This window comes from Artibeus jamaicensis, unplaced genomic scaffold, assembly GCF_021234435.1.
Source record: "Artibeus jamaicensis isolate MK-2021 breed Jamaican fruit bat unplaced genomic scaffold, CSHL_Jam_final contig_233, whole genome shotgun sequence".
Lineage (NCBI taxonomy): Eukaryota > Metazoa > Chordata > Mammalia > Chiroptera > Phyllostomidae > Artibeus > Artibeus jamaicensis.
This window is the reverse complement of record NW_026521486.1, coordinates 16856185-16869329: the sequence shown is the minus strand read 5'-3', so window position 1 is coordinate 16869329 and position 13145 is coordinate 16856185. Positions and strand designations below refer to the sequence as shown.

The window sequence follows — 13145 nt, the reverse complement described above, 5'->3', positions numbered from 1 at the left end:
TACCCTGGGAAAGCAACTATGAGGAAGTGCTTATGAGCCAAAACCCAAATAACACTTAGTCACATGAAAGTTTGAAGACAGAGACCAAAGTACAAAAGCTACAGGGCCAGAAGGCCTAGCAAAGAAGGCCGGGGTGACCGGGATGAGTTTGCCAATGGTTAGGTTAAAGAGCTAGTCAGCAGCAAGGTTATACTGAACTTCGCTGCCGTAGTAAGGAGCTAGATTTTACTCCAAGTTCCACGAGAAGCCATTCAGCATTTTAGGCATGACAGTGACATACTTTGATTTACATTTTATGAATATCCCTCTGGTTGCCATAGAAAGACTGGATTATAGCTTCCACTGAATAGCAGTCTCGCCACTTCCACTCATCATTATTTTTTAAAAAATCTTAGTGCTTTTCCTAGGGAAAAATAATTCTCTGGCTATGTTTTTGGAATGCTTTTATCAGTGTTCTTTAAAGTAGAGTCAGAGTAGAGGATGTAAGTAAGTACAGGTATATACTTTCACATAGTCATACACACACTCATTCTGAACAATAATTATATGGAATACACACAATGATTTCTTATTCTAAAATTTACAGTAATCATTTTTACAGGATTTTAAAATCATGTCTCTTTGAAGAAATGTAGTTAGATGGCTAATTTACTTTAAATTAGGTATAAAGAGAAAATATTCTTTAGGCCATATTCTCATATTTCTGGTCACCAGTTATTAGCTCCTGGCCCCCAGGGAAGGGAAGCATTGCAAATCCGATTGGATGGAACCAGGCATGTTTTACTAGTGGGTATGGCTACTCTTCCAATCTTCCCCTCACCCCCAGCCTTAGTGCTTCTCACCCCTCTTCTCTAAGTTCACTTTGGTTCGAGTAGACTGATAGTCCACTTAGGCCACATGGTCCAACTTCATCTTACCAGATAACCTTGAAACAGGCTCTCTAGCCTCAGAGCTAGATGTCATACGTTGATGAGTTGATACCACTCTGTGAAGAGAGGTAGATAGCAGCAGCAGCAAAACATCTCTAGGTTATACTCATCTTTAATATCTAATACCTAAAAGGCCATTCATGTATCCACAAGGAATATTATACCGAAACTGACAAAAATCATAAAGCACTACATTGCCACATGTGTAGGTAAATGAAGAACACAGTTTGTATGAAAAATTCCTCTTAATTCACACATAAAGGCTTTAGCCTTAAAAATTCAAAAATATAGCTGCATAAAGTGAACTGCTTTACCTGGGTGGCCAGTTCCCTCGTTCTTGACCTCTGTGGTCCCCACAGAAGAGGTGGGTGGACTAACAGGAGAGCTGGAAGGAAAGCTTGTACACCCTGCAGATGTGTTGATTTCAAAATATTCTTGGTTGTGATTCGTTCGATGAAAGTCCAGAGAAGACACAATAGAGGTTCGTTGTTTAGGCTAAAATAAATGAGCGTGACGACAGTATTAATATGATCATGTTCATCTTCAGCCCAATCTCCCCATCAATGTAATAATCTAAGGGGTTACTTTCTTAGTTAAACTATCTGGTTTTCATATTTAAAATATAACTGTGTTTTACAGAGAAATGCTAAAGAGTCCCTTAATAAGTTAAATAATAAAAAATATTTGATCAAAAATATTATGGCATAGTTGATAAAATAATTTTGACTTTTTGTTAGATTTCCCCAGAAGAATGTAAAACTATAGTGCACAGATTTTCTCCTAGTGACCAATTTGGAAAGTTACTATTATAAGTCACCTTTCAATCAACTAACATTTATTAAACATAAACCTGCCCTGACCTGTGTGGCTCAGTTGCTTGAACATCATCCTGCAAAGGGAAAAGGCCACCCATTCTGTTCCCAGTCAGGGCACATGCCTGGGTTGTGGGTTTAGTCCCCAGTTGGGGTGCAACCGAGAGGCAACTGATCAATGTTTCTCATATTGACATTTTTTTCTCCCTCTCTTTCTCCCTCCCTTCCCCTCTCTCTAAAAATAAATAATGTTTAAAACTTCCGCCAAGATGGAGGCATAGGTGGAGACGCTGTGCTTCCTCACACAACCAAGTTTAGAGACAACTAAATATTAGCAACAGAAAACATAGCCAGAACACAGAAAATTGAACTTTTCGGAAGTCTGATAACAAATTCTTCAGCCTGACCGGTAAGAGGGGCGAAACCAGCAGCTGGCGGAGTGAGGTAGCACAGGAAAACTCGGTCAGACAGACTCAGGCACGCGGAACCCAGGAGCAGGGTTGGACCTGGTGGGCAACTCAGCGAGCGACCTCGGGGAAACAGCGAGGGAGCAGGGCTGCGGGTTGACTGGTGTCGCTCATTTGTGCGAGGATAAACAAGCGAGGGAGTGGGCGATAGGACAGGAGCCAACAGGCCCAGTGGGGCGCCGCCATTTCCCCGCTCTGACCCCGCCTCCACATACAACGTCATAACCCAGCGACCTGGGAGTCCAAGGCTCCACTCCTCGTACTTAAAGGGCGCGAACAGAACAAAAATGGCTCAAGAAGATCTTAAAGCCCCAGAGCCTATAAATCTAAGCGATGAAGAAATAGCTAAACTCTCAGACGCACAGTTTAAAACACTGGTGATCAGGATCCTCACAGAACTGGTTGATTATAGCCACAAATTAGACAAATATATGAAGGCGAAACTAATTGAAATGAATGGAATTGCACAGGAAACCAATAGCGATGAAAAGGAAACTGGGACTCAAATCAATGGAGTGGACCAGAAGAAAGCAAATAATGGCCAAACAGAAAAGAGTCAAGAAGCAAGAATTCAAAAAATGAGGAGAGTCTTAGGAACCTCCAGGACATCTTTAAATGCTCCAACATCCGAATTATAGGAGTACCAGAAGGGGGAAAGGCACAGCCACCAGTGGAAAACTTATTTGAACAAATAATAAAGGAGAATTTCCCCAATCTGGCAAAGGAAATAGACTTTCAGGAAATCCAGGAAGCTCAGAGAGTACCAAAGAAGTTGGACCCAAGAAGGAACACACCAAGGCACATCATAATTAGCCAAGATTAAAATGAAGGAGAGAATCCTAGAAGCAGCAAGAGCTAAGGGGACAGTCACATACAAAGGAGTCCCCATCAGACTGTCAGCGGATTTCTCAAAAGAGACCTTACAGGCAAGAAGGGGCTGGAAAGAGGTATTCCAAGTCATGAAATCCAAACACCTACAACCAAGATTGCTCTATCCAGCAAAACTTTCATTTAGAATGGAAGGACAGATAAAGTGCTTCTCAGATAAGATCAAATTCAAGGAGTTCATCATCACCAAGCCCTTATTATATGAAATGTTAAAGGGACTTATCTAAGAAAAAGAAGTTAAAGAAACATGAACAGTGAAAGGACAACAAACTCACAGTTATTAACAACCACACCTAAAACAAAAGCAAACTAAGAGGACAGCTAGAGCAGGAGTGGAAACAGAAATGAAGATCTCAAGGAGGGTTAGCAACAGGGGAGTGGGAGGAGGAGAAGGGGGGGAGAAGGTACAGAAAATAAGTAGCATAGACAGTAGATAGAAAATAGATGGGGGGGGCAAGAATAGTATGGGAAATATAGAATCTAAAGAACTTGAGACACATGGTCATAAACTAAAGGGGGGGTAATGGTGGGGACGGAGGGGTAGGGTGGAGGGGAAGGAAAGGGGGAATAGAACAACTGTAATGGCATAATCAATAAAAAAATAAAATAAATTTAAAAAATAAATAACATTAAAAAAAAACCAAAGATATAAAATCTAACAATAAAAGGGCCCTCACAACACTGAAGCATTATTAAAGCAGTTCCATTTTTTTGATTCATTGTATAGCCCAAGGAATTGGTGGTGACATTTGATACTGTCCCCAGTACCAGATGGTGAAATTTTATCATCAGAATTAAGTAAAGTTATACAGAACATTTTCCGAGATCTAACAATCTACTTGGTATTTGTAGTAAACTTTAATTTTCTTTTTTAAAGATTTTAATTAATCCCCAAATAGCAAGTAGAGTTAAAGTCATGGAGTGATGTCAGAGGAAATCTATACCCTTTGTCAGTAATGGATTGTTTCCTATAGCAGTTTTCTACTTTTTCCCATAGTTCTAATTATGTTCCCTCTTTTTGATGCCTAACACAGCTTCTAACCTAGTCCTTCAAAAAAAAATTTGCAGTCTTTTTGGTTCTCAGAATTGTGTACACTTCCCAAGAATCAATCCAAGTATTTTTACTTTTTATTCTTCTCATTCATATTGCTGAAATATTAACAATCTCACAATAATTAAGAGAGGTGAGCTCTAATTTCTTTACAGTATTTATTTCCCCAAAGTATAATTAACTTTTGGTTTATTAACATTTCCACTGCCTTCAAATACTTGTTAATTTAATCACTTTATTTCACAGATTATTTCCCTGCATAATATTCAAGTTACCTGGTCTCTTATAGGTCATTTTTTTTTAAGTAGAAATCATCTAGCCTATAATCTAAAATAGACAATGATATTGAAAATATATATATTTTACAGTTATTTTTTACATAAAGGGTACAAACTATCACATTGTGCTTTGTTCTGTCACCAATGCAATATTTTTAATGAAAGAGGTTGAGAGGCATAAATATTGTTATACGAGAAAATGCAAGTCATTTATTACTGTGACACATCAACTAAGTAATAGAATTCAAATCAGTACCCACAGGACTCACGTGCTTTTCAAGTATAAAATAACAGGGTTCGATGTCAGTCCTGATTTCTCATGAAATGTCTGTCCTTGAGGCTACTGAATCTCAGTTTTACATTCAGTGTTCTTTCCACTAGACTAACAGCCATCAAAGTCATGAACTATGACACTGGCTGCAGTGAAAATACAGGTATGTCTATCACCCTGGTTTTGTTTTATTGTGTTGTATATTTGTTTCATTTTGTACATAGGCAAAAACCAAATTTATATAATTTTCCTTCTCATAAATTTTATAAAGTTCAAGCTCACTGATGTATATGACTCCTTTGCTTCTAAATATTTCTTAAATACATGTTTCTGAACCCCGACCACCTAAAGTTCTATTTACATTAAGAACACAATTTGTTATGCAAGCATGAAAGTGAATAGGTTATTTTTTTTTTTGCTACATTAATTCATTCTACAAATATTTGCTTTCGTAACCAATCTGCAAATACCATGGTAAGCCCTGTGAAAAGAACAGATATATAAGACATTGTTTCTGTTGTCCAGGTGAAAACAGAGTTTAATTGGAGGAGGAATGGGGCATGAGGGGAGGGGAGGGACCAGCCATCCAAGAACTATGTTTCAGCACAGCACAGGACAGTGCAGTGGAAAGGGCACAGCATACAGAGGGGGCCCAAAGGTGGGTCTCCAGTTTAGGGAGGGGATCGAGAAAGGCCCGCATGAGGAGGTGCCTGATGGCTGAGCGAACCCTGATGGAGCAGAGGCGGTAGGCATGTAGTAGGCAGAAGAAAGAGGATGTGGAGAAGGAAAGCACAAACTGTAAAGAGTGCAGGACGGCAAAGTGCAGAGTGTGCAAGGCAGTGCTGGGCTCGGGATGTGAGATACGGCAAGTTGCAAGGGCCAAATCACAAAGGCCTTTGAATGCCATGTTAATAAGTTTGGTCTTTAACCTGAACAATTTACTAAACCACTGAATAAAAAAACAAAAAAAATTCTCATAGACACAGACAACAGTAAGGTGCTTACCAGAGGGAAACAGGGTGGAGGAGATAGAAGAGAGCATGGGGGGATAAATGGTGATGGAAGGAGACTTGACTTGGGGTGGTGAACACAGAATACAAAGTACAGATGATGTACTATAAAATTGTACACCTGAAACTTGTATTATTTTATTAACTGTCACCTCAGTAAATTCAATTAAAATAATAATAATAATAATAATAATAATAATAATAATATAAAAACACTGAATGATTTTTAAGCAAGGGTTTCATAGTTGAGTTGGCATTTTAATAAACTTACCATAGCAATCTAGAGAATAGAGTGGCCAGGCCTGGACTTGAGGAAGAAAGACTAATTAGAAGGATGTTACAGAATTCCAGCCATGACATAATGAGGTCCTGAAGTAAAACAGTGGCAATAGAGTAGAGATAGCAGATGTTTTTAGGACATGCAAATGAGGTTAGCTCTGGCATCTGATTGGATGGGAAGGTTGATTTTTAAGGAAGGAGTCTAGGGTGACTCACAGATTTCTGATTTGGGTAAATGCAAGAAGGTAAGTTTTTTTAATAGGAAACACAAATGTACAAACTCCTATTCAGAAGCCTGAAAAATATATGCTTGCATGCTCTTGGAACTCAGTACAGACCGTCTAATACATGGTTATGCAAATCTAAATTATATTTCTCTTTCTTTGAGCAGAGTGGTATGACCACACTGCAGCATAGCTTCAAATAAAATATCTGGAGGAAGGCCAATAGAAATTGGAAGGGAAGAAACCATTGATCAACGATCATTTGACTTCATTCTTTTTTTATTTGCTTCTTCAGAACTGTCTGTCAGTTACTAGCCAGTTTAAGGAACACAGAGGAGAGAGTCATTGTCCAAAGTTCTCTAAGTATCTGAGATGATGAAAAATGAGAATCATTATATGTTAATTATGCTTTTTAAAAAGATTAGCAAACTATAGCCTGTGGCCTGCCTATTGGTTCTGAAAATAAAGTTTTATTGGAACACATCTATGCCCATTCATTTACTTTTTTTTCTCACATTATAATAGCAGAGTAGAGAAGTAGTGATGAAGGCCATATTATCCAGAACCTAAAATATCTACTCGCTGGTGCTTTAGAGACAAACACTGGTCAACTCCTGTTCTAAGAGATCATTCTACACAGCATCCTAGTGCTCAACAAAACCATACGCATAGGTTCCCTTTTATTTCCCAGCCTCAGTGCATGTGGGTTGCAGACGTGTAACTAATTCTGACCAACTGATGGGCAGCAGAAGTGAGCCGTCTCCATGCCTCTCTCACTCTTCAGGTGATGTAGTTCCAAAATGGATGAGGTCATGCAACCCACACTGGACCTTATAGAGGTTGAAGTAATACCGCTGAGGTTCTGGGTTTGTCTGCTGTGTCAGCTAACACTACGTAGCCCCACTAGCACAGAGAGCAGTGGCTCCGAGAGGTGACATGATTTACTCAGGACTACATCAAGTAGCAAGCAGAAGGTCTTCAAACAGAAGGAAGGGTCCTGTGTTCCCATCCAGATACGAGTGAAGGGTGCCTCAGCACATGAAGCACAGGGATGGAACTGAAGAGATGCCCATGTAGAGAAACGAAATAACAGCAGAGGGACAAAAGAACAAAGAGGCAGTAGTGTTATTAAAAATGGAGATGGAACTGGAATATTTGCTTTTGTTTTAATACATTCTTTTTAAAAAACTATCCTGATAGCATCCTGCCACGTCATTCAGTAGAAGAGTGAAGTGTTTCCACAAAAACGATGAGCTTACAAGTGGAATTTTTCAAGTTTCAGTGTGTAAATGGGTTGCACTTGTGTTCACTGTGAGTCCTTTAAACTATCCCCCTTGCCTGGGGTCCAGCACTCCTATCTCTCTCCTTTCCCATGAACTTGCTCCCAGGTTTGCTTAACCAGAGTTAGCGAACTATAGATCAGGGGCCAAATCCAGGCTTCTGACTGTTTTTGTAAAGAAATATGAGCTAAAAGTTTTTATGTTTTTTAATGATTGGAGAAAAAAGAAAAGGGAAGATAATATTAGCAACAGGTAAATATTGTATAAAACTCAAATTTCAGTGTCCATAAGTAAAACTTCATGGGACTACATACTCACCCATGTGTTTATATGTGGTCTATGGCTGCTTTCATACTCTCGCAGCAGAGTTGACTAGTTGCAGCAAAGACAGTATAACCACAGAGTCTGAACTATTTTATTCTCTGGTCCTTTACAGGAAAAATGGGGACAGTCACAGGATGAGCAGACTCCCACAGGCACCCGAGGGCTCCGCCCTGCAACAACTTTGTATATATACCTGGCCTCCATCCTCCTCATGCTCCAGGTCTCGCTGCCATGGCAGCAGTTGCTAGACTGGTTGGGAGCCCAGGTGACTAAGAAACTCACTCAATAAGGTGGGTAGATGGTGGCAGGTGAACCACAGATGATCCAAGGCTCTAAGCCCCAGCACATGCTTCATTTTCCCAGACTTCACTTAGAAAACAAATTCATTAAACGTTCAGATAGGTGACCAGAAGCATTAACTGCAGGAATGAGGCCCTTCCGAGGGTGGTACCGAAGGAGACTGCACTGGACCCATCTCCATAAAGCCAGTGCTTTAAGTTATTGCCTGAAAGGGGCTGATGTGCAAATTTACTGGAGTCACACACAGGATGGCATGCATATCCTTCCCTTTCTTTAGATTCTCTTCATTAGAATCAATTGTAAGGATATCCTTATGTTCTGTAAAGATATACATGAAATAATATATTCTGATACAGCACTAAGAATTTCATGGCATTTTGCAACCCAGGTAATTATGATTAATTTATGAGTAAAATGAGAAGAGAACCCTCAGCTCCTGACTAAGATGCCATCTAGGTAATGTGTATATTTATTTCCAAGTTTTTTTCTAGATCGGAATGTAAGTTTCAAGTATCCACTTTCATGTTTCCTCCTGTGTTATTTTCAAATTATTTAAACTAATGGATATTTAAAAACCCACTTACTTGGATTTCAAATCATTTGAATTCACTTAATTTAATTATGAAGAAACCTCATCAACCTCCTAATAAAATGTCAAGTAGGACTAGAGAAATATTCTGTTGTCAGTACAAAGGAAAAGTGGTGCTGGCAAAATTAACAGCGGTATTAAATTATTCAAGCAAAACTAAAGTTCAGAATGGGTTCCAAGGGAAGCTGGATGGATGTCAGAAAATTAGCAAGTGACATCAACAGAAATATTTGGAAATGATACACTTCCCAGACACTGGCCCATTGATAAATGATATCAATATTAAGTCAATATTCTTTCCAGTCAATGGTAATAAATTAGATGCTTGCTTAAATACTTTTAAAAACTGTGATGGAGGTGAGTGGTAAAAATTGCAAACTAGACCAGTGCTATTTTCTTTTAGAATGTCAATCAACCTAGAATATTTTGTGTATATGGTATACAGTGAAAAAAAATAATTTGAAGTATTTTTCCTCAAAGATAGCACATTGTCCTAATACCATCATTCCTTCACTGATCCGAAAAGCCGCCTTTATTATACTAAATTTCCAAAGACAGACTGGCTTTCCATTTTTGGACTCTGCCAAACCCTACTCTCTCAGTTTACTGCTGTGGCTTCGCCTACTTCTAGAGCTTCTAGTAAATGGATATGGGATTTCTCTGGTCCTTCTTATTTTACATTTTGGGAGTATTCTACATTTGGTGTTCTAACTTCTGTTAATTTGTTTTTACAAATACTATTGACCATGAGCCATGTTTCAGCCACTATCCTAGGCTCCGGGGACACATCAGTAAACAAATAAGACAGGGCATGAAACTTCTAAGCGTTTTATTGTGACTTTGGGTGTAATCCATTTTTATTTTTCGGAAAGGAATTCCACTTTAAAAAGAGCCTCTTAATTTCATGAATTCAATAACCTCTCACGTCATTCTGAGGATACTGATTACAGTCTTTTTCTTGTATTAACTGTTTTCCTAGAGGTCATTTACTTGTCCATCGCATTTGGTTCCTCTCTTTCTGGTTGAAGTTTCAGGAGTTCCTGAGTGCCTCTAATACTACCACTTTCTACTTTTCATCACTGCTATGAATTATTCTTATTTCTTTTTTTTTAATTTTATTTAGTTATTTTTCAAGTACAGTTTTCTGTCTATTTCTCCCATCCCAGCCCACCCCACCCCATGCTCCCCACCTCCCTCCCATTTCCACCCCCCTTAGTTCTTGTCCTTGTGTCCTTCATACTTGTTCCTCCAAATCCCTCCTCTTTTTTCCCCTTAAATTCCCTCCCCTCTCCCCTCTGGTCACTATCTATATGTGTTTTACCATTTTAGTTGGGTGTCAGGAAGGAGGAGATGTAAACAGCTGGGATTAGTTCACCAACTTGAGTTACAATTTATCTTATTTTTCTGTCTTGATCACTTTTTAAAAAGTATAGAGAAGGGATTTGAAGGCGTCTAGACAAAAACTCAGTAGGAGTAAATGTTATTAAACTTTTATTATAAATGTTATACAAATAGAAAATGATTTATATATTTTTTTCCTTTTTCAGTAAAAGGAAAAATACCTTTAATGTGGCATGCAGTTATTTATTTATTTACTCACTTATTCGGGGTTACCAATATAATAGTTGATATGATTAAGACTTGTTCCAAAGATTGAGCAATTTTTATCTTCAGGTAGGCAAAATACCATTCTTCTATAGTACAGATTCTAGACAGACACAAACAGGGAGAGAAATGCACAACCACCTAAGAAAAGCTAATGTGGGGGTGAGTAAGTACGGAGTATTTAGGGGAGGTGACATACTTTTAGGAACCCCCAGATTTGTTACCTCATTTAATCCTATAACATTGGTATTAAAAGTAGCTATTACTCTTTTCATTCTATGGTGGACTTGAGATTTAGAGACAGTCTCACAGTTAACAGATTGGAGAGCTGAAATTAAAAGTTGTAAAGAATTTTAAGTTGTATTTTCCCCCTAGGACACCACACTATGGATAAAGCAAGAAGAAGTAACAAAGTACAGGGTCTACCTGAGCTGGAGCCTAATAGCTGCTGAGTTTCCCACATTTTTATCAGTGAGCCATTTTCCTACTCTTCCCGCTACCGACAGCATTTTTTAAAACATCATTGTTTTAAAGGCTGTTGAAGAAAATACAAGTGGGTGGAAAACAGGAACAAATGGAATCTAATTCTACTTTGTATTAATATCAAACCCTGCAGTCACGCAGTGTTGAAAGGCAGACATTTTTTATACCTTTATATTTTATGCTTTTATCTCAATTCATTTCATTTTATATAAAGATATTTGGCTGTGGATTAACATGTATACTCATCTTCTATTAAAAGAGACAAATTATAAAATAGTAATATCCCTAGTATTTAATATATAAGCATACATGTTAAGATTTTTAAAGTAGAAGATATTTAATATATGCTTCTCTATTTCTGCATACACATTATTCAAATCTGAATTGGAAAGACTACATACAGACATGAGAGGGTAATAAAAGTTTTGGTTCTTATTCTAGTTTTATTCAACAAAAGTGTTAAGTTGCTCTGGACTGAATGTAGATATTAAAAACAGAGAGAGCATTTTTACCTCCAAATCATAGTTTATTCTCACAGAAGCTTCTCTCAGCTTTAAATTGTCATGACTTTCTTGCAAAGAATAGTTTTTGAATTAGGCATTTCAAATATTTATGCATTGTTATACCAAAGATGCTCATGTAAAATTCAAATGTGTCCAAAATTAAAATTAAGACCAGCTTTATATCCCAATTTCTTTTAAAATTTTTTTAAAATGTTTTAAAATATATTAAAAATATTTAAATTTTTTTCCAGTTTAAGAACAGGAGGAAGTAATTATGCAAAGGATTATAGAAGAAATGTTCTGAGCAGACAAAATAGAAAGCTCCTATCACAGTGTGGGTGGAAGAAAGACATTTTTACAAATAAAGATGCATGTTGCGTTTTTTTTACAACTTAATTTTTTAATTTTTTTTTGAATTTTTGAGAAAATTATAGATTCACATGCAGTTGTAAGAAATAATACAGAGAAATCTCATGTTTCCCCAGTGGTAAGTCTTGCAAAATTATAGTACAAGATTACAGCCCAGAGATGGACACCGATACAGCCAAGAATCAGAACAATTTCCTCCCCCAAGGATCCTTCCTGTCGCCAATCATAGCCACACCTACTTTCTACTGCCACCCCCTCCTCCGGGCAGCCACCAATCTAGTCTCTATTTCTAAAATTCTGTCACATTAAGAGTGATATATAAATAGAATAACACAGCAAGTTACCCTCTGAGATTCACTTTTGTTGGCATAATTTTGTGCAAATTCATCCAAGCGGTTGTGTGTATCTATAGCCTGTTCCTATTTGTGCTGGGTAGCATTCCATGGTATGGATGGAGCGCAGTTTTTTTAATCATCCACCCACTGGAGGGCATTTGGGTTGTTCCAATTTTCAGCTTTTATGAATAATCCTGCCATATTCATGTAGGAGTTTTTTGGGTAAACTAAAGTTTCCTCTTATCTGGGATAAACAGTAGTGTGAGTAGTGGGTGCTTTGGTTGTAAAGGGCTTAATGTTTTAAGAAGCTACCCAACTGTTTTCCAGAGTTGCTGTACCATTTTATTTCCCACCAGCAATGGTATGTGTTTCTCTATATACGTGCCAGCATTTGGTGTTGTCAGTACTTTTTTTAAGTCATTTTGATAAGTGTGTGGTGACAGCCCACTGTGGTTTTCATTTGCATTTCTCCAGTATGCATGTGGTTGTTTGCCATTTGTACATCCTCTGCAGAGAAATGTCTCTTCATGCTTTTTTCTCATTTTCTAAGTGGGTTGTTTGTTTTTATATTGTTTAGTTTTGAGTGTTCTTTATATATTCTATATATAAAGTAATATGAGTATAACATGAGTACTGTAAGTATAAACCAAACCTTCAGATTGGGTAGACTAATTCCTTGCAGTTTATTCTTGTTTCCAAAATTGTTTTACCCTAGTTCCTTTACATTTCCATGTGAATTTTAGAATAATCTTATATATATCTTCAAATAATCCTGCTGGAATTTTGATAAAAATTACATTAAACTTGTATATCAGTTGGGGGAAATTTCACATCTTTATTATATTCAGTTTTCTAATCCATAAACACTTTCTTTATACTTATTTAAGTTTATTTCTTTCACATGTGATTATAAATGGTATTATATTTTAAATTCCAGTGTCCACATGATTATTGCTAGATCATAGAAACAGAATTGATTTATTTTATTTAAGATTTTATTTATTTATCTTTAGAGGGGAAGGAAAGAGGGAGAGAAATATCAATGTATGGTTGCCTTTCATGTGTCCCCTGCTGGGAACTGGCCAGCAGGGAACCAACCTGCAACCCCGGTATGTGCCCTGACTGGGAATTGAACCGCAATTGTCTGG

At 37.6% G+C, this 13145-nt stretch overlaps 1 protein-coding gene across 4 annotated transcripts in view; it reads right to left on the bottom strand.

Annotated features, from left to right (window-relative positions):
• Positions 1-13145, bottom strand: part of ANKS1B (ankyrin repeat and sterile alpha motif domain containing 1B) — an 830526-nt gene that overhangs the window by 508985 nt on the left and 308396 nt on the right. For all 4 annotated transcript variants that reach the window (XM_037160668.2, XM_037160669.2, XM_037160670.2 and 1 more), the window contains exon 12: positions 1244-1424. In XM_037160668.2, the coding sequence (XP_037016563.1) occupies positions 1244-1424 (181 nt within the window). The remainder of the gene's footprint in view (positions 1-1243; positions 1425-13145) is intronic.